Raw genomic sequence first — 19,735 nt, 5'->3', positions numbered from 1 at the left:
GGCCTGGTGCTGGAGAGGTTGGGCCTGGTGCTGGAGAGGATGGGCCTGGTGCTGGAGAGGTTGGGCCTGGTGCTGGAGAGGGTGGACCTGGTGTTGGAGAGGATGGGCTAGGTGCAAAAGAGGATGGACCTGGTGTTGGAGAGGGTGGATGTAGTGTTGAGAGGATGGACCTAGTGATGCAGAGGATGGGCCTGGTACTGGAAAGGATGGGCCTGGTGCTAGAGGGGATGGACCTGGTGTTGGAGAGGATAGATCTGATGCTGGAGAATGTCGACCTGATGTTGGTGAGGATGGGCCTGATGTTGGAGAGGATGGACCTGGTGTTGGAGAGGATGGACGTGGTATTGGAGAGAATGGACCTGGTGTTGGAGAGGATGGGCCTGATACTGGAGAGGACGGGGCTGGTGCTGGAGGGGATGGACCTGGTGTTGGAGAGGATGGACCTGGTGCTGGAGAGAATGGACCTCCAGTTGGAGAGGATGGACCTGGTGCTGGTGAGGATGGGCCTGATGCTGGAGAGGATGGGCCTGGTATTGGAGATGGTGGACCTGGTGTTGGAGAGGAGGGGCCTGGTGCTGGAGAGGATGGACCTGGTGTTGGAAAGGATGGACCTGGTGCAGGAGAGGATGGACCTGGTGTTGGAGAGAATGGGCCTGGTGTTGGAGAAAGTGAGGAATGCAGATGCTGGAGATCAGAGCTGAAAATCTGTTGCTGGAAAAGTGCTGCAGGTCAGACAGCATCCAAGGAGCAGGAGAATCAATGTTTTGGGCATGAGCCCTTCTTCAGGACTAGGCCAATCCTCTGGTGTTGGAGAAGATGTGCCTGGTGCTGGAGAGGGTGGACCTGATGTTGGAGAGGATGGGTGGACCTGGTGCTGGAGAGGATGGACATGGTATTGGTGAGGATGGGCCTGATGTTGGAGAGGATAGGCCTGGTGTTGGAGAGGATGTGCCTGGTGCTGGAGAGGATGGGTCTGTTGTTGGAGAGGATGGGCTTGGTGCTAGAGAGGACGGACCAGGTGTTGGTGAGGATGGGCCTGATGTTGGAGAGGATGGACCTGGTGTTGGAGAGGTTGGAACTGGTGTTGGAGAGGATGGGCCTGGTTTTGGAGAGGATGGACCTGGTGCTGGAGAGGATGGACCTGGTGTTTGAGAGGATTTACTGAGTGCTATAGAGGATGGGCCTGCAGTTGGAGAGGATGGCCTGGTGCAGGAGAGGATGGGCCTGGTGTTGGAGAGGACAGACCTGGTGTTGGAGAGGATGGACGTGGTGCAGGAGAGGATTGACCTGGTGTTGGAGAGGGTGGACGTGGTGTTGGAGAGGTTGGACCTGGTGTTGGAGTGGATGGGCCTGGTTTTGGAGAGGATGGACCTGGTGCTGGAGAGGATGGACCTGGTGCTGGAGAGGATGGTGTTGGAGAGGATGGACCTGGTGTTGGAGAGGATGTGCCTGGTGCTGGAGAGGATGGACCTGGTGTTGGTGAGGATGGGCCTGATGTTGGAGAGGGTGGACCTGGTTTTGGAGAGGATGGACCTGGTGCTGGAGAGTATGGGCCTGGTGCTGGAGAGGATTTACCTAGTGCTGGAGAGGATGGGCCTGATGTTGGAGAGGATGGACCTGGTGCAGGAGAGGATGGGCCTGGTGTTGGAGATGGTGGACCTGGTGTTGGAGAGGATGGGGCTTGGTGCTAGAAAGGATGGACCTGGTGTTGGAGAATATGGGCCTGATGTCGGAGAGGATGGACCTGGTGTTGGAGAGGGTGGACCTGATGATGGAGAGAATGGACTGAGTGTTGGAGAAGATGGGCTTGGTGTTGGAGAGGACGGGCCTGGTGCTGGAGAGGATGGGCCTGGTGTTGGAAAGAGTGGGCCTGGTGTTGGAGAGGATGGGTGGACCTGGTGCTGGAGAGGATGGAGCTGGTGTTGGAGAGGATGGACGTGGTGTTGGAGAGGGTGGACCTGGTGTTGGAGAGGATGGGCTTGGTGCTAGAGAAGATGGACCTGGTGTTGGAGAGGATGGGCCAGATGTTGTAGAGGATGGACCTGGTGTTGGAGAGGGTGGACCTGGTGTTGGAGAGGATGGACCTGGTGCTGGAGAGGATGGACCGGGCGTTGGAGAGGATGGACCTGGTGCTGGAGAGGGTCGACCTGGTGCTGGAGAGGATGGAGATGCAGTTGGAGAGGATGGGCCTGCAGTTGGATAGGACGGACCTAGTGTTGTAGAGGATGGACCTGGTGCTGGAGAGGATGGACCTGGTGTTGGAGAGGGTGGACTTGGTGTTGGAGAGGATAGGCCTTGGTGCTGGAGAGGATGGACCTGGTGCTGGAGAGGATGGACCTGGTGTTGGAGAGGATGTGCCTGGTGCTGGAGAGGATGGACCTGGTGTTGGAGAGGATGTGCCTGGTGCTGGAGAGGATGGGTGTGGTGTGGGAGAGGATGGGCTTGGTGCTAGAGAGGATGGACCTAGTGTTGGTGAGAATGGGCCTGATGTTGGAGAGGATGGACCTGGTGTTGGAGAGGATGGGCCTGGAGCTGGAGAGAATGGGCGTGGTGTTGGAGAGGATGGACCTAGTGTTGGAGAGGATGGGCCTAGTGCTGGAGAGGATGGGCCTGGTGCTGGAGAGAATGAGTGTGGTGTTGGAGAGGATGGACCTAGTGTTGGAGAGGATGGGCCTAGTGCTGGAGAGGATGGACCTGGTGCAGGAGAGGATGGACCTGGTATTGGAGATGGTGGACCTGGTGTTGGAGAGGTGGGGCCTAGTGTTGGAGAGGATGGGTTTGGTGATAGAGAGGATGGACCTAGTGCTGGAGAAGAGAGGCCTGGTGCAGGAGTGGATGGGCCTGGTGCTGGAGAGGATGAGCCTGTGGCTGGAGAGGATGGGCTGGTGCTGGAGAGGATGAGCCTGGTGTTGGAGAGGATGGGCCTGGTGTTGGAGAGGATGGGCCTGATGTTGGAGAGGAAGGACCTGGTGTTGGAGAGGATAGGTGGACCTGGTGCTGGAGAGGATGGACCTGGTGCTGGAGAGGATGAGTGGGCCTGCAGTTGGAGAGGATGGACCTGGTGTTGGAGAGGATTTGCCTGGTGCTGGAGAGGATGGGCCTGGTGTTGGAGAGGATTTGCCTAGTGCTGGAGAGGATGGACCTGGTGCTGGAGAGGATGGTGCTGGTGTTGGAGAGGACGGGCCTGGTCTTGGAGAGGATGGGCCTGGTCATGGAGAGGATGGACCTGGTGCTGGAGAGGTGTGGACCTGGTGTTGGAGAGAATGTGCCTGGTGCTGGAGAGGATAGGCCTGGTGCTGGAAAGGGTGGACCTGGTGTTGGAGAGGATGGGCCTGCAGTTGGAGAGGATGGGCCTGGTGCTGGAGAGGATGGGCCTGGTGTTGGAGAGGATAGGCCTGGTGCTGGAGAGGGTGGACCTGGTGTTGGAGAGGATGGGCCTGCAGTTGGAGAGGATGGACCTGGTGTTGGAGAGGATGGACCTGGTGTTGGAGAGGGTGGACCTGGTGTTGAAGAAGATGAGCCTGGTGCTGGGAAGGATGGACCTGGTGTTGCAGAGGATGGACCTGGTGTTGCAGAGGATGGACCTGGTGTTGGAGAGGATGTGCCTGGTCCAGGATAGGATGGGCCTGATGCTGGAGATGGTGGACCTGGTGCTGGAGAGGGTGGAACTGGTGTTGGAAAGGATGGGCCTGATGTTGGAGAGGATAGATCTGGTGCTGGAGAAGGTGGACCTGGTGTTGGAGAAAGTGAGGACTGCAGATGCTGGAGATCAGAGCTGAAAATCAGTTTCTGGAAATGCGCAGCAGGTCAGACAGCATCCAAGGAGCAGGAGAATCGATGTTTCAGGCATGAGCCCTTCTTCAGGACCAGGCCAATCCTCTGGTGTTGGAGAGGATGGGCCTGGTGCTGGAGAGGGTGGACCTGGTGTTGGAGAGGATGGGTGAACCTGGTGCTGGAGAGGATGGACCTGGTGTTGGAGAGAATGTGCCTGGTGCTGGAGAGGATAGGCCTGGTGCTGGAGAGGGTGGACCTGGTGTTGGAGAGGATGGGCCTGCAGTTGGAGAGGATGGGCCTGGTGCTGGAGAGGATGGGCCTGGTCTTGGAGAGGATGGGCCTGGTCATGGAGATGATGGGCCTGGTGCTGGAGAGGGTGGACCTGGTGTTGGAGAGAATGTGCCTGGTGCTGGAAAGGATAGGCCTGGTGCTGGAGAGGATGGACCTGGTGTTGGAGAGGATGGGCCTGGAGCTGGAGGGAATGGGCCTGGTGTTGGAAAGGATGGGCCTGATGCTGGAGAGGGTGGACCTGGTGTTGGAGAGGATGTGCCTGGTGCAGGAGAGTATGGACCTGGTGCTGGAGAGGGTGGGCCTGGTGTTGGAGAGGATGTGCCTGGTGCAGGAGAGTATGGGCCTGGTGTTGGAGAGGATGGACATGGTGTTGGAGAGTATTGACCTGGTGCTGGAGAGGATGGGCCTGGTGCAGGAGAGGGTGGATCTGGTGTTGGAGAGGATGGACCTGGTGCTGGAGAGGATCGCCCTGGTGCAGGAGAGGGTGGACCTGGTGTTGGAGAGGATGGAACTGGTGTTGAAGAGGATGAGCCTGGTGCTGGGGAGGGTGGACCTGGTGTTGGAGAGGATGGGCCTGGTGTTGGAGGGGATGGACCTGGTGCTGTAGAGGATGGGCCTGGTGCTGGAGAGGATGGGCCTGCAGTTGGAGAGGATAGACCTGGTGCTGGAGAGTGTCAACTTGGTGCTGGAGAGGATGGGCCTGCAGTTGGAGAGGATGGACCTGGTGTTGGAGAGGATGGACCTGGTGTTGGAGAGGAAGGGTCTGGTGTTGGAGAGGATGGACCTGGTGTTGGAGAGGATGGACCTGGTGTTGGAGAGGAAGGGCCTGGTGTTGGAGAGGATGGGCCTGGTGTTGGAGAGGATAGGCCTAGTGTTGGAGAGGATGGAGCTGGTGCTGGAGAGAATGGGCCTAATGCTGGAGAGGATAGGCCTAATGCTGGAGAGGATAGACCTGGTGCTGGAGAGTGTCAACTTGGTGCTGGAGAGGATGGACCTGGTGTTGGAGAGGATGGACTTGGTGCTGGAGAGGATGGACCTGGTGTTGGAGAGGATGGACCTGGTGTTGGAGAGGATGGACTTGGTGCTGGAGAGGATGGACCTGGTGTTGGAGAGGATGGACCTGGTGTTGGAGAGGATGGACTTGGTGCTGGAGAGGATGGACCTGGTGCTGGAGAGGGTGGATGTGATGTTGGAGAGGATGGGCCTGGTGTTGGAGAGGATGGGCCTGGTGTTGGAGAGGATGGGCCTGGTGCTAGAGAGTAAAGGATTGATACTGCTACTGGAGAGTGGGGGTGTACTTCTGAAGTCAATTTCTTAAAGTAAACATCAAGAGTGGTTTGAACAGAGCTTTTCTTTTTCTCATTATGAAAGGCCTTGTGGCAGCTGAGTCCATCAGTAACTACCCAGTAAACTTTGGTGAACCTCTCTGCATTTGGATCTTGCTTCTATAGCTATGCCATCCCTGTTTCAATGAGATGAAAGTCTTCAGCTAACTCCTTCATCAAAACTTCTTGGGTTCAAGGGTTTCTACGTCCCTGTCTTCTTCCTCAAATCCTGCTCCAGTTCCATAAGGTCCTCATTGGTCAGTTCTTCAGCATGGCATTCAAGCAAGTCCAAGACATCCTCTTCGTTGATATCTAACTGCAGTTGATTATTTCCAATGTCAAACACAGCTTGTCTGGCTTCGGCAATGTCCTCAGCTGTATACTGTTTAAAGCCATCTGCAAATTGGGGGCACAATTTGTTCCAGATTTCTTTCATTTTGGTATTCTTTGCTTCCTCCCAAGAGTCTGCAATGTTTTTGATGCCATTGTAGATGTTGTAATTCCGTCAGAACTCATTTAAGGTCATTACGTCATCTTGGGTAGCCCTGACCGCTTGTGAGAAGGTCCGGTGTAAATAGTAAGCCTTGAAGGAGACTATGATTCCCTGATCCATTGGCTGAAGCAGTGATGTGGTGAGGGGTGGTAAAAAGATGACCTTTACATTGTGGTGAAGGTTATCTGAAGTGCTTGGATGTCTGGGGGTTTTGTCAAGCACAAGGAGAATTTTGAAAGGAACCTGCTTGGCCAAGCAATAACATTCAGCAGCAGGAACAAAATAGTTCAGGAACCAATCTTCAAAGACAGCTTTGGTTACCCAAGCGTTTGCCTTCCAGAGATGCCTTGATGATTTGGCTAAGTGCCCTTGGATTTAGGGAGCAATACACAAGCATAGGCTTAAGCTTGCAGTCACCGGATGCGTTACCACCAAACAATAACGTTAACGTTTAGATTCTCTATTGTTGGAGATGTTCATTGCTGGCATTTGTGTTCCACAAATGTTACTTGCCACTTTTCAGTCTAAACCTGGACATTATCCAGGTCTTGTTGTATTTAAGCATTGAAATGCTTCAGGATTCGCGTCGTTGAAAATAGAATGGAACATTCCCACTTCTGACCTTATGATGGAGGGAAGGTCATTGATGAAGTAACTGAAGATAGTTGTGCCAAGGACACTACCCTGAAGGACTCCTGCAGAGATATCTTGGAGCTGAGTTGATTGATCTCCGACAACCATAACCATCTTCCTGTATGCCTGGTCTGCCTCTAGCTGTGGCGATTTTCCCCGTGTTTCCCACTGACTCCATTTTTGCTGGAGGTCCTTGGGCACACACTTCATCAAATGCTGTCTTGGTGTCAAGGCCAGTCATCCCCACCTCACCCCTGCTGACAGCTTATTTTCCATGTTTGGACTAAAGATATAATAGATCAGAAGCTTAGTAAGCCTAGGCAGAACTCAAATTAAGCAGCAGTTTGAGTGTCATTGCGCATCCACTTTTGCTTTTCCTCTCCATCATTTGCACATCTTCTTTTTTCCTTTCTTCTATCAGATTTTCAAAAACTGCCACAAAGTAATGGTGCAGGAACAGAATTTGAAGAGGAAGAGGATCTGTCTGTCAGTAGATACAAGCGATTGGAGCCAGGGCAGAGGATAGAGTAGCACAAGTGCTAGCCTGCCAAAGGATGAGGTCACACAGTTGTGCACCTGAGGGGTTAGGTGGAGTGCTGTACAGGAAAAAGCTGGTGAGTTAGGACACAGAAACGCTTTGATGCATGAGCAGAAGTATCAGAAAACCAATAGTCTGTAAGTAACATAGCAGACAATGAGTATGCATTTTCCAATCCAGGAAACACCGTTTCAGTATTTCTGAGCTTTCAACATTTTTTGAGTGCTTTTTTATTTCTTTGACATTGCCTGTAAGTTTTTTTTTCTTTTTCCCCTGTAAACCAGGGATAAATTAATTTTGGAGCCATAATGGGCAAAGTGGTGTCCAGTATAGTTTGTATGCATAAGTGAATTTGGCAATGGCAAAGTTGTGAGCTGCAGTACTTGACTGTTATGCATTCAGTTTCTGCACCACAAATTAATCTCAGAAACCAAGGGGGATCTGTGTAGAGTTGCCCAGGTTACAAATTGAGCGGGTGATTGAAGCCTACTTTGAAATACTAAATGCTATGCGCCCAATATGTTAGATATTAGTACAGTTCACTTTATGGTATATGGATTTTCTGCAATTGAGCGACTATATGAACATCAGCCTTGACAGTTTTGGAAGTTCACATCAATGGTTTGTCATTCAAAAGAAATCTTTTGGAAGCAAAACAACAGTGCAGATGGAGATAAACAAAATATACTGTAGAGTATTGCATTATCTATTGTTTGAATTGCATTACCCTTGGGCCTGCCATTTTCTCTACAAGTTCATTTAATACTATTCAGTGCTGTTCAGCTCAACATTGAAATGAATCTTTGAACTTTGAACTTTGAACTTTTAGCTTTTACAGATGAGTTGTACCTGCAGGTATTTATTCTCATTTATGTTGGCCAAGTATGCTGGCAGCATCAACTCTTTTTGTAGGAGGACAGAACAACTTTTAAAGATTATTATTTTTCAGTCTCCTATTGTCTGGTTCTGCTTCATTTCTATTTAATAGCCAGCAGAACAGGTTGTTTTGCAAGTAATTGTACCATAACCAAAAGGCAGACTAATGCATTTGATAGATATCTAATTCAAAAACAGAAAATGCTGGAAGAAACGCTGTAGGCTTGGCAGCATATGGTAGAGTGAGAAACAGTTAACATTTGAAATCTGTGACCTTGCATCAAAACTCGGAAAACTTAGATATGTAATAGGTTTTTGTGTAAGGGAAAGGTGGACAAGAACAAATAGAAGGTTGATGATAGAATGCAAGATTATGATAGTACTTTATTTATTTTTCTATTCCATTGGCAATGAAATAAACTGTGCAGATATCCTGAAATCATATAATAAAGAGCTGACTGATAAATGTGGAAAGAGTCGTTTGATATTGCTGGGAGGATCTGGAGTATAAAGTTTAAGGCTGCGGTAATCTAGACACTTGCAAAAGTTTCTGTTCTTCTGGGTTGCCCTAATTCTCCAAAGACTTACAAAGGGAAGTGCAACTTTCTGAGACACAACTGGTCAGTGAGGACCAAGTAAGGTCTCCTGATAACTGAGTGCTCACATGAACAGAAAGGCCTTTTTGAAATACATTTTGCTTGTTAACAACTTTTTTACAGCATCACAATAAAGATATTCCCATTGGAAAAATCCATGAACTGATTGCTAAACAGTGCTTCAAGCAGAGCTCAGTAAATTGGAAGGTAGTGTCGATCTCATGCAAAAACAAAGTCATCAACTTTCATTATGAGCGCACAAAGTTTCTTTGACAACAAAGCATTGATTAATTGTACTGAAGATGAAAACAAGAAACAAGCTATCTAGACATAGAAGACAGTTTAGAAAAGTCTGAAAACAAATGGTAAACATAATTTTCAACTTATACCCCAACCCATCAAATTGCCCATTTAAGTCAAAACTTTAAATTCTGCTTAAATGGGGAAGAGTGCCTAGTACAATAAGGAAGATAAAGGGTAATGCAATTTAAAATCCTTAGAGTGTTCTTTTGGGATTTTACTTGAGGCCACAGTCGATTAGGAATGTTGTCAGTCAATACTCCAGATCCTCCCCAGCAATATCAAATGACCCTTATCACATTTATCAGTTGGCTCTTTATTGTATGTTTTCAGGAAATCTGTACAATTCATTTCATTTGCCAATGGAATAGAAAAATAAATGAAGTACTATCATAATCTGGCTGGCATTTCATAGGTGCAGGAGTAACTGTCACAGTCAGTTCTACTGAAAGCTTTCCATGAAGTCTCAACTGTTATAGGAAAAAAAAATGGATCCTGCTCCTTCAATGTAGCTAGTGTATATGTTAATATTGAAGATATCTTTGAGTTCTCAGTGTTCAGATGTTTCTGGTTATTGGGCTTTATCTCTCCAGAAAGCAAAGAGAAAGAAAGAGAGAGCGAGAGAACTTTCTCATGTTCCAGTCATAAATTGATCCATCTGCTGTGCTAAGCAGCTCCCTGAATAGAGCTGGTTTATATATTTCAGTATCTGAATTTTTTGTTTTCAAGTTCAACAAATGCAGTCAATTTTTTTTATCTCCAATATGTGAAACTCATCACACAGGTGTAAGTCAAAATAGGAAATTCGAGCTTCTTCATGTCTGACTAATTTAACTCTCTTGACAAAATCTTGACATCAAGATCATTGTGATGAGAATAATAACCTCATGTAGAAACTACCGAATGAGAAATGTTTCCAGTACAGTGTTCACCTTAATAATAAATCACCAATATCCAAGCACAATGCCATTTGAATCATCCACAGGACTATCTGATGCAAGTTCAGAGAGATACAAGACACTCATCTGAATCAGAAAGCACATGAAGCTCAGTCGTAGCAGACTACAAGGAGAAGAAGAGGTTCTTCGATTCTCTGAAATCTGTCTACAGGCCTCAGTCTATCGATTCATCACCCATCCTCAGTACTGACAGGTCAGCACTGCTCACAGAGAAAGGGCAAATTCTAAAAAGGTCAGCAAAGCACTTTAACTGCACCCTCAATTATCCATCATTCTGTAGACTTTGTAGTATTTCTTCAAATACTGGCCACTACCTGTCTGCCATCAAATCCCTTAGTGTAGTTTCCCAATCCTCTATAGATCCTTTCCCCTCATGCCTTCATAATTTCCTTTCTTCAGCTTTAAGACTCTGGTTTCAGAGTGAACTGTATTGCTTTAAAATGTAGCGTGTAATTCTGTCAAATTATGGTCAGTACTTCATAGAGGTTCTGTACAGCAAGGATATTAATGATCCCTTTCGCATTCACAACACTGAATCCATAATAGCCTGATATTTAGTTTTCTCCTCAATGTACTGCTCCAGAAGTCTATCCTATAGATGCTTGATATTTCATTACTAATCTTGGTCACCTTGTAGTTGCTTCTCTTTAATGACAGTTAAATCACAGCCATTTTCAACAAATTGTATTTTGGACGGCATGTTGGCTCAGTGGTTAGCAGTGCTGCCTCAGAGCGCTAGAGACCTGGATTTGAGTCCTGCCTTGGGTGACTGTCTGTGCAGAGTTTGCACATTCCCCCCGTGTCTGCATGGGTTTGCTCCAGTTTCCTCCCACAATCCAAAGGGTGCAGGTCAGGGTGAATAGGCCATGCTAAATTGCCCATAGTCAGGTGTAAATGTAGGGAGTGGGTTATCCTTCAGAGGGTCGGTGTGGACTTGGTGGGCCAAATGGCCTGTTTCCACACTGTATGTAACCTAATCATCAACCATTTTGCGAATGCTACATACATACAGATAAAGCGCCTTTAATTCTGCTGATGTCTATTCTACTCCTCCAGATCTCTGCTATGCACTGAAATCACTCAACTCCTCTATTTCTGTTTTCATTAGCATATTGTTTTGGACGTTATTCCTGAGATTACTGCCTTGGAGGCCCTGTTTTTTAAACTTCTCCTTAGCCTCTTGAAATTTGCTTTCAGGACATCACCCTGCTGTCCCACCTAATCATTCAGAGTGTTTTGCAGCTTCCCTCTTTCCCTAGAAAGGAAATTTATAGCCTTTGTTTTTCTTTTATCTCTGGCAAGGAACTCACCAATGTAGCTGATCATGATCATAAACCTTAATCCTATCGAACTGGTGAAGCCAGTTGATTCTCCAGCTCACTGTCTATTTCCACCGAGTCCAATAGCAGTCCTTTTATGAATGCTGAAACCTAGAAGTAGGAGCTCTTTATCGGTCATTAGAAACCAAATGCTTAATATTCATAGATTATTGGTCTCCAGATGTTTTCAGAAACTGAAATTCACATGCCAATCAGTTGTCAGCAGTTTAAGGTAAACACAGTCTATTTTTTATTTACATCTCCAGTATTTAATTCAAAATAAAAGTCACAGTTGAGGCATTAATGTTTTCTTCCGTAAACCTTTCCAGCATGTAAGTCTTGAATTCAGTGCAGTAGAAATAGTGAAGAACTGTTGCATTATTAAGTTACTCTAATCATTTTAAAAACTAAACAATGTCAAAATGATACAGTTATCTTCTATATCAAACAACAACTGCTAGCACATTGTCACTGTACTTGGGTGGCATGGTGGCACCATGGTTAGCACTGCTGCCTCACAGTGCCAGGGACCCGGATTTGATTCCACCGTCGGGCAACTGTCTGTGTGAAGTTTGCACATTCTACTCGTGTCTGTGTGGGCTTCCTCTGGGTGCTCCAGTTTTCCCCCACAGTGCAAAAGCTGTGCAGGTTAGGTGGCTTGGCCATGCTAAATTGTCCACAGTGTGCAGGCTGGGTGGGTTAACCATGGGAAATGCAGAGTTACAAGGATAGGGTGGAGGATGGAGCTGGGATGGATGCTCTCCAGAGAGTTGGTTTGGACTCGATGGGCTGAATGGCCTGCTTCAATACTGTAGGAATTCTATTCTATGATTCATTGGTGCTAACAAGGACTATAACGTGTGGCTGTTCATCCTCCCATGAAAAATGCCCTGCAGCCACTTTGTGACATTCAGTACCCTGGCACCAGGAAAGCAACACCATCATAGAGTCATGTCTGGAGCCAAAGAAACGTCTGTCTGTTCCCCAATCCAACAAAAATCCTCCATTACTATGGCTCTTTGCCTTTTCTCCTTACCCGAGGGTTTACCTGAGCCAGCTGTGGTGCTCTGATGAACTAGTATCCAAAATGGAAGGCCAACTGGCGAGCTGAACCTCAGGGATTCCTTGCAATGACCTGCCTGTTTTTTACTGCGCTATCTGGTGGTCACCCATTCTCTTTCTGCCTCCATCCTTCGAGCCTGTACTTCTCTGAACATGCTATCCATGTAGCCATACCGAAAATCTTAACCACGTTCACTTGAACTGCCTTTGGAAGATTCTGAAAATCAGATGCCAAACTTTGAGGTGCTCACTCGAGATCGAATGCCCGTCACCCACACATGACAATCAAGGAAAGTGCTACAAGAACATGTTGAAGGCTTCACTCTGCAGTTTTGATATTGCCTTCATATTCTGGAAGCAGCTTACCCTGGATCACTACACCTGGCCCAATCTAATAGAAAGCAGTGTGGTCTCTGCAAAAGCAAGCACGTATCAGAGGCAGAGAGAAAGCACATGAAGAGGAACTCCCAAGCCAGCAACTCATCCAAATCATCTGCAGTATTCTGTCCTATTTACAACAGAACCTGCTGTGCACTGATCAGCTTTAACAATCACCTTACCCACTCTGTCAAAACCCCAAAGTGATGAACATTATCATCTTCTCCTCGAAGGATGGACAATTGATTTATGTAATCCTTTCATGTTTTTATCAGTTCGAATGCCATTAACCTGACCATGTGCATGCTATTAAAAATCAAAATATTGATTTTACCTTCGCTTGCTGAGTTTTGAACTTGACCTCCCGTCCCTCTCAACCCTTAATATCCCTGCTAATATCTTGAAATCAATGCCTTTAATAGATGTACATAGTAAATTGCAGGCAATATATTCAAATTATGGCTGTTTTGGCTATTCTGTTCGTGCGTACCTTAGTGATTGAAATATGAGTTGCTATATAGTAGTGGTGTTGTTGGAGGTAATTTACATTATGTCACTGGGGCAATCCAGAACACTGAACACCAAACTAATGACCAAAATTAGCAACAAGACAAAGGTCAAATGTACCTATGTTAGGCTAACTGTACACATCTGGCATCACACAAAGGAGTTATGTGATGTTCTCTTTATGTAGTAGATTTTCTTTGGGATATAGTTGTTTTCAATTTTATGTGGCATCCACTTTATTCCCCTGATGATAACAACACCTGCATTTATATAGAACCCTGTACATTTTGAAACATCCAAGGTACTTCATAGGAACATTAGACCAAAGTTGGCTATCGAGTGCTCACTACTAGCTAGCACAAGCATCAGTGGGCACTGAGTAAAAGAGATGTTGGGTAATCAACTGGACAGTAAGTTTGTGATGCAGAATGATGCCAATGGCATAGGTTTTTTCCTATGATGCCAATTGAGGTTACCATTTAAGAATCTCCTGCTCAACCTCTTCCCTCACCAAAGATGTGGTGACCCTCAGCTTAAACCACCACCTGTCATCTCTCTCTAATGAGAGAGCAGTCCTGTGGCCTGGTGGGACTATGGCGACTTTGCCTTTACCGGTTGAATGGCCAAGCAATCCAATGCACTGAATGGTGCATTCTTGTTCCTACATTTCTTTGTTTTAGATGGATGCACCATACTTACATTTCCAGAAGGCATTTGATTAAGTGCCACTTCAAAGATAACTTATTGAAGTAAGAGCTCACAGAGTAGGGGGTAACATATTATGATGGACAGAGATCTACTTAATGACTAAGAGGAAAAGAGGTTGGGCAAAGATGCGTCATTTTTGGGTTAGCAGGTTGTATCAATAATATATGTAATATTGTCAGTCTGGGAACCTCAATAATTTACAATCCATGGAAATAAGTTGGATGCAGAGAGTTAATGCACAGTTGCTAAATTTATTGATGACACAAAGGTAGGGAAGTAAGTTGTGAAGAGGAAGGATAGAGATAGGTTGAATGAGTTGTCAAAAATTAACAGGTGAGATATAACATGGGAAAATGTGAAATTGTCCACTTTGGCAGGAAGAATAGAAAAAAGCAACATATTATTTAAATGGAGAGAGATTGCTGAACTCAAGTGTAGAGGGATCTTACTGCCCTGCTACATGAATCACAAAAAGTTGGTGTACAGGTGATGAGGAAGGCAAATGGAAAGTTGTCATTTACTGCTGGAAGAATGAAATAAATAAGTCAGGAGGTTTTGCTTCAATTATGTAGAGCATTAGTGAAGTCAAACCTGGCCTACCATGCACATTTCTGGTTTCCTCATTTAAGAAAGAATGTAAATATTTTCAAAACAGAAGAGGTTCACTCAACTGATATTATGAATGACAAGGGACAGACTTGGTCATGTCAGGAGGAAAGTATGGATAGGCTGTGCCTGTAGCCTCTGGAGTTTAGAAGAATGAGAGGTCATCTTGTTGAAACACAGAAGATCTTGTGGAGACTTGACAGATTGAATGCTGAAAGCCTATATCCCCTTGTGGGAAAGACTAGAAGTAGGGAATATATTTTAAATAAGGGTAGGATTAATTAAAGGCCCAATAGGTTGGAAACGAAGGTTATTTTCTCTCAGAAAGTCATGAGTCTTTGGGGCTCTACACACTGTTGCCTCCTCAGAGTCGGGGAGGCAGAACATTGAATACTTGTAGGACAGTAGCAGGTTCTCGAGGCCAAGGTCAGAGCAGCTATCATTTTATTGAATGGTATAGCAGGTTAGAGGTGCCGAAAAGCTTATTTCTGCTTATAATTTCTATGTTTCTATGTACATCAGTTATGCGTTTTATATTTTCTGGATCAGTTTTAACATTATACTGCCCTAGAGATCACAGACATCATTAAAATTAATTTGTATTCATCATTAATGCACTTTATTGGAAAGTTCAAATGTTCTCCTTAAATAAATGTTTTCTGTGAACCACAAACACATTAGAACACTTTATCTTATGAATTTAAAAGACTTGTATAATTAGTTATATGAGCATACTATGGTGTAATTGATCAAAAAAGAGGATTTTTGAATTTATTGGATGTCATTCAACATTATTCTATTAATAAGCTCGCAATAAGCTCAGCCTTTTATTATTCTGCAAGACTTGAATCAACTGTTAATCAGCCTATGCACATCTCAATAGCTCAAATGATTTTCTAGATCTCACCTTATCTCCAAGCCTAATGAATATATACCATGTGTTCCAACTCCTGGACACTTCTGACCTGATACATATATAAGAAAAGACCCTGCAGTAAGTTACTCAAAATTGGAACTCAGTGAACAGACATGATTTCCACAAAGTATTTGCAGCTTTTCAAAATGTTGTTTGAACAAACATGCTTAGAGAAGGCATTTCTGTTGATTGTTGGCTGAATTTGTAGCACCTCATCGCTGACTGCAATGATGTAAGGTGCAATTAGTTTAAAACTCCAGCATTGTTCTCTGTCTCAAGTTGCCCAATACAATGTATTTATAGAAACAATAATGGATCCCTGTCACCTGTCAACTCGAATTAAAAATGCTCATTCTCATTTACAAGTCCCTTTGTGGCCACATCCTTTCCTACTTTTCCAATGTCCATGATCTACAGGCTGGAATTGAAGATCTCAGGATTCAGGAAAGGTGACAGAAAGTAGGGTCAAAATTACAGATCAATGAGGAAACATGACAAGGGACTGAATTCTAGGCAGTAGGCCTAGGAATGCTGAAGGTTGTGCCTCCTTTGGAGAAACTGTGGGCAGGAAAGAAGATGCACATGAAGCAGAGTTGAAAGACGAGCCAGCATAGAAGGAAATGTACTGTGTGCACAGGTTGCAAGTTTTCTAAGGATTTATGTACATGGGTAACTGGGGATTAGTTTTTATAGTGAGAGCAATGGACATTTTAAACTAATTGCACTGCAATTAATGTTTTGAGGGATTGTCCACAAACACAGGCTAAAGTCAAATCAAAGGGCTCTTCCGAACATATTTTCACATTTCTGATGCTGCTGCACCACAAGTGACATTTCAAGTGAGAGTGAAAATTCTCTGTTGCTGTAGGACAGTATCAATCATCTAGAGCAAGTTGATAAAAGATAAGAGCTCTCAAAGGCAAGGAAATGAGCAGCCCTGTGGAGCAGAGAGAGGGGATGGGAAATATATGGACTACATCCACTTCATGTATATGAATGCATATTTTAAAACCTAATAGCAACATCTTGTTAGGAAAGAAAGAGGAGAGCTTGTGAAGAGCACTTTTGGAGACAGAAACTAGAAGTCATGTCATAGGAAGGAATTCCCTAGTGCTAACTGTGAGATGGAACATGTCATAATTAAGTCACCTGGGGTGACGGGATGGAAGGAGAGAAAGTACAACATGAACTATAGGTGGAAAAAGTGTGTCCCCTTGAACATGTGAGAAGCCGAATGAACTGAGAGTAAGAAATGTGCCAGCATGAACTGGAAGAATATGGTCAATAGGATCTTTTAAATAAAATTATGCAAAAGTAGCAAGAACACAAAACAAAAAAAAACATATTCATGTTGATTCCAAAATACTTGAAATGCACTGAAGTGTCTGACTACAGCATCTTCGGACTTGGCAGACACCATTTCGAAAAGAAGTCTCGCCCCTTTGACACCTGTTTTTCTGTAGAGGGTTTCATCTGCTCAGGTTTTTCTCCTGATTCAAGTGAAGGAATATTGGTCTAGAAATTCAACCATAAGATGTAAATGTTATGGTTGTAAACCAAACATCAATATGGGAGATAGGATCATGTATACATTTCAGAGTATATTTAATCTGTTGAAAGAAGTGGATTTGGGAATATTTTAACTGCACAACAAATGAAGTAAATTAAGCCCCTTGCTTCTTGCAGAACTTGTTTTCAATGTTTTTGACCTTTGGTGGACCCACAATTTTGTTGGGGTTGAGTTCCAGGATTTTGACACAGTAACTGTGTAGAAATGTTGAAATAATTCCAAGACATGATGATGTGTGGCTAGGAGAGGAATTTGTAGATGGTGGGGTTCCCATGCTTCTGTTGTCTTTGTCTTTCTTTGTTTATTGGTTTAGAAATTGCTGATAAAGAATGCAGTGTATGTTTAATGCACTACTCCAATGGCACACCAGGTTTGGAAGGAGTCAAGAATGGTGGATGAGTTGTCAGTTAAATATGTTGCTTTATCTGAGGGGTGTCAAGATTCTTGAGTTTTATTGGAACTGTGCTTATCCTGCCAAATGGAAAGGTGTCCATCACACTGCTGACTTATACCTTGCACATCATGGACAGGCTTTAAGGAATCAGAAAGTAAGTTATTTGCCATTGAGTTCCTAGCTTTAGATCAGAATTCAATTAAAGTAATGGTGCTGAATGTCAAGGAGAAATGGTTATATTCTTTCTTTTTGGAGATGATCATTGTCTGGCACCTACTTATCAGCCCAAGCAGAATTTTATCCATGTTTTGCTGTGTATGAACACAAACTGTTTCAGTATCGGAGAAATCACAAGTGATACTGATTACCATGTGATCGTCAGTGAACATCCCTACTTTAACATTACAATGGACGGAAAGTCATTGGTGAAGCAACTGAAAATGGTTGGCCTTGGAAATTACCCTGAGGAACACCTAAAGTGATGTTCTGGGGCTGACATTATTGTCTTCCAACAACCACAATCATCTTCCTTTGTCCTAAGTATGACAGCAGAAATGGAGAATTCTCTGCCTGAGTTTCACTGCAAGGCATCACTGATGTCACAGATAAATGCTGACTTGATGTTGATGATAGTTACTTTCACTTCATCTCTGGAATTCAGCACTTTTGTCCACGCTTGGACCAAGGCTATAATGAGATCAGAAGCTGTAGCCCTGGGGAAACCCAAACTAAGTATCACGAGCAGCTTATCACTGTGTTATTCAGTTTGATAGCACAATCAACAAATCCTTCCATCACTTTGCTGATGATCAAAAACATATTGGTGGAGAAGTAATGGCCAGATTTATGCTGCTTTTCATACATAGGCTAGATGTAGCCAATTTTCTACTTTGTTAGGTAGGTATCATCATTTTTGCTGTACTGGAACAGCTTGGCTAAGGGTCAGTCGTCAGTCCTAATTCTGGGATTTTGTCAGGACACTGCCTCACAGCACCAGGGGACCCGTGTTGGTTTCCAGCTTTGGATGACTGTCTGTATGCAATTTGCACATTCCCCCAGTGTCTGTAGGTGTTTCCTTTGGGTGCTTTGGTTTCTCCCACAGCGCAGAGAAGTGCAGGTTAGGTAGATTGGCCATGCTACATTACCCCATAGTGTGCATACTAGATGGGTGAACAATGGTAAATGTAAGGTTATGGGGATAAGATGGGATACTCTTCAGAGGGTCAGTGCACACTCAATAGCTGAATGGTCTCTATCTGCTCTGCCAGGATTCTATGATGCTGGGGATCAAAGGCAAAACTGAGATGGATCATCCATTGAACACTTCTGCCGAAAGTGATGGCTCCAAATACTTCAGCCTTGTCCTTTACCCTCCTCTGTGCCCTAACCATGAGGATAGAGATATTTAAGGAACATCTTCCGCTGAATATCAATTGTCCACCACATTATGTCTGATAGAAAAAATCCCCTCAAAACTACAAATTCCATATTTGTAAACAATGAGTAATGGAACACTTACAAAGTTGTATCCCATTGCACTCATAGCTTAATTACTTATTTTGCTAAATTATGGGCTTATATTTAGTGTTTCTTTTAATTGTCATTATTGTCAGATTGTATCAACCTTTGCTAGTTTGAGAGATCAGGCTGTACGGAAAATATATGTTATTGGAGGCCCCTAAATTGCTGAGAATTAACCTTTCTAACTTTCCAACATAGTTCTGTTTGATAAACAAAAGGATGTCTGCAGAGGCAATAGTAAGAAGTTATACTGTTCAATATTTGTTATCCATACCCTGAAAAGGTCTGGTTTATTAATAAGATTCAAGATAACAAATAAAATTGGTTATTATTGTTAATTGGGTTGAATATTAATTCTGCTGCTTTTTTAATATCTAATACACCAGAAGTGATGTATGCTTTATACAGCTGAATGGAACAGCATCCACTGCTGATTACAAGCCATAAAATATTGCAATTTTAATCAGATTCTTTGAAAACTAATTATTGATTAAACTCCTTTTATATTTCTGCATGATTCACTGATCAGCCAACAGCTAAAGGTCATCAACAATACAAATGATTTCTTCTTCCCAGACCTGCGGAACGTTCTAGTGAAGATGTTGACATTATATTCAGCTGGCTCAAAGGACTGAAGGCATTTGAGAAATTCCATCCCACCCTCTTGTACCAGATCTGCTTGTATGGGTACTATGAAAATTTGGAGAAAGGTGTCACGTGTAAGTTTACTGATATTATTATGTATTTAAAATAAAAACAGAAATTGCTGAAAAAGATGATCCGGTATGGTAGCATCTGTGGAGAGAAGTCAAATTTAACATTTTGGGTGCAGTGACGCTTTCTCAGAACTGGAGGTCACTGGACCCGAAACGTTAACTCTGCTTTCTCTCCGCACATACTGTTAGACTGGATGAGCTTTTCTGGCAATTTCTGCTTTTGTTTTTGATTTCCAGCATCTGCAGTTCTTTT

General features: G+C 44.6%; 1 protein-coding gene across 4 annotated transcripts in view; it reads left to right on the top strand.

The window, feature by feature from the left end:
- LOC122551557 (rap guanine nucleotide exchange factor 4) overlaps positions 1-19,735 on the top strand; it is a 293,650-nt gene that overhangs the window by 39,795 nt on the left and 234,120 nt on the right. For 2 of the 4 annotated variants that reach the window (XM_043693619.2, XM_043693618.2), the window contains exon 2: positions 19,343-19,485. The exons of the other annotated variants lie outside the window; for them this stretch is intronic. In XM_043693619.2, the coding sequence (XP_043549554.2) occupies positions 19,343-19,485 (143 nt within the window). The remainder of the gene's footprint in view (positions 1-19,342; positions 19,486-19,735) is intronic. 4 annotated transcript variants of the gene reach the window in all.

This window comes from Chiloscyllium plagiosum, unplaced genomic scaffold, assembly GCF_037043375.1.
Source record: "Chiloscyllium plagiosum isolate Xiang-an unplaced genomic scaffold, Cpla_swu_hap1 HiC_scaffold_7, whole genome shotgun sequence".
Classification (NCBI taxonomy): domain Eukaryota; kingdom Metazoa; phylum Chordata; class Chondrichthyes; order Orectolobiformes; family Hemiscylliidae; genus Chiloscyllium; species Chiloscyllium plagiosum.
Note: the sequence above shows the minus strand (reverse complement) of the source record. Positions and strands in the feature narration are given on the sequence as shown.